Raw genomic sequence first — 726 nt, 5'->3', positions numbered from 1 at the left:
CAGGTAAGCTCACATTATTTTTAGGTAAAATGAAAAGGAAATCCTGACAGATATTTATCAATTATTTCTCCAGTCACAAATAGAAGGTGTAGAACAGAAGAGGAACTCCTCCAGCTATATAGGGAAACATAGACGTGTCCATTATTCTGGGTCTTCAGGATGGACATGAAATTTGATGATGGACTTTACTATTCCTTCTGTCGGGTTTACTTGCAGACATCCGGCTATGGAGTCACCGGGTCACCATAGACTTCCAACTCACACAGGGTCAGACATTCCTTGCGCCCCGGGATCACCACACTGACATATTGACCCTCCATTCCATTGCAGCAGTAAGTTGTTGTAGGATTAATAACATCGCAGATATTCCCACACCTGTGGAGAAAAAATGAGGACCAACACAATGATACAGAAACTACCAAACTGCAACGTGGGGAGATTTAAGGGGCCCAAAGAAAAAATGCATTGCTATGTGGCCTAATAAAGCACAAAAATGTACAACAACTAGAAATAAGCAGAGTGGTTTCTGTGGGACTAACTTAGTATTGCTGGTAACCACTTCAGCCCCAGAAGGTTTTTCCCCCTTAATGACCAGGCCATTTTTTGCGATTTGGCACTGCGTTATTTTAACTGACAATTGCACGGATGTGCGATGCTGTACCAAAATAAAATTGATGTCCTTTTTTTCCCTACAAATAGAGCTTTCTTTTGGTGGTATTTGATCAC

At 41.5% G+C, this 726-nt stretch overlaps 1 protein-coding gene across 1 annotated transcript in view; it reads right to left on the bottom strand.

Annotated features, from left to right (window-relative positions):
• Window positions 1-224: 224 nt before the first annotated feature.
• Window positions 225-726, bottom strand: part of LOC309555557 (pentraxin fusion protein-like) — a gene marked incomplete at both ends in the record, with an annotated part of 60,752 nt that continues 60,250 nt past the window's right edge. Inside the window, one exon of the mRNA XM_082257620.1 lies at window positions 225-375. Within this exon, the coding sequence (XP_082113746.1) occupies window positions 225-375 (151 nt within the window). The remainder of the gene's footprint in view (window positions 376-726) is intronic.

This window comes from Pelophylax lessonae (assembly GCF_965119305.1).
Source record: "Pelophylax lessonae genome assembly, chromosome: 5".
NCBI classification, from domain to species: Eukaryota; Metazoa; Chordata; class Amphibia; order Anura; family Ranidae; genus Pelophylax; species Pelophylax lessonae.
The sequence above is the reverse complement of the archived record's forward strand: the minus strand, read 5'-3'. Positions and strand labels throughout refer to the sequence as shown.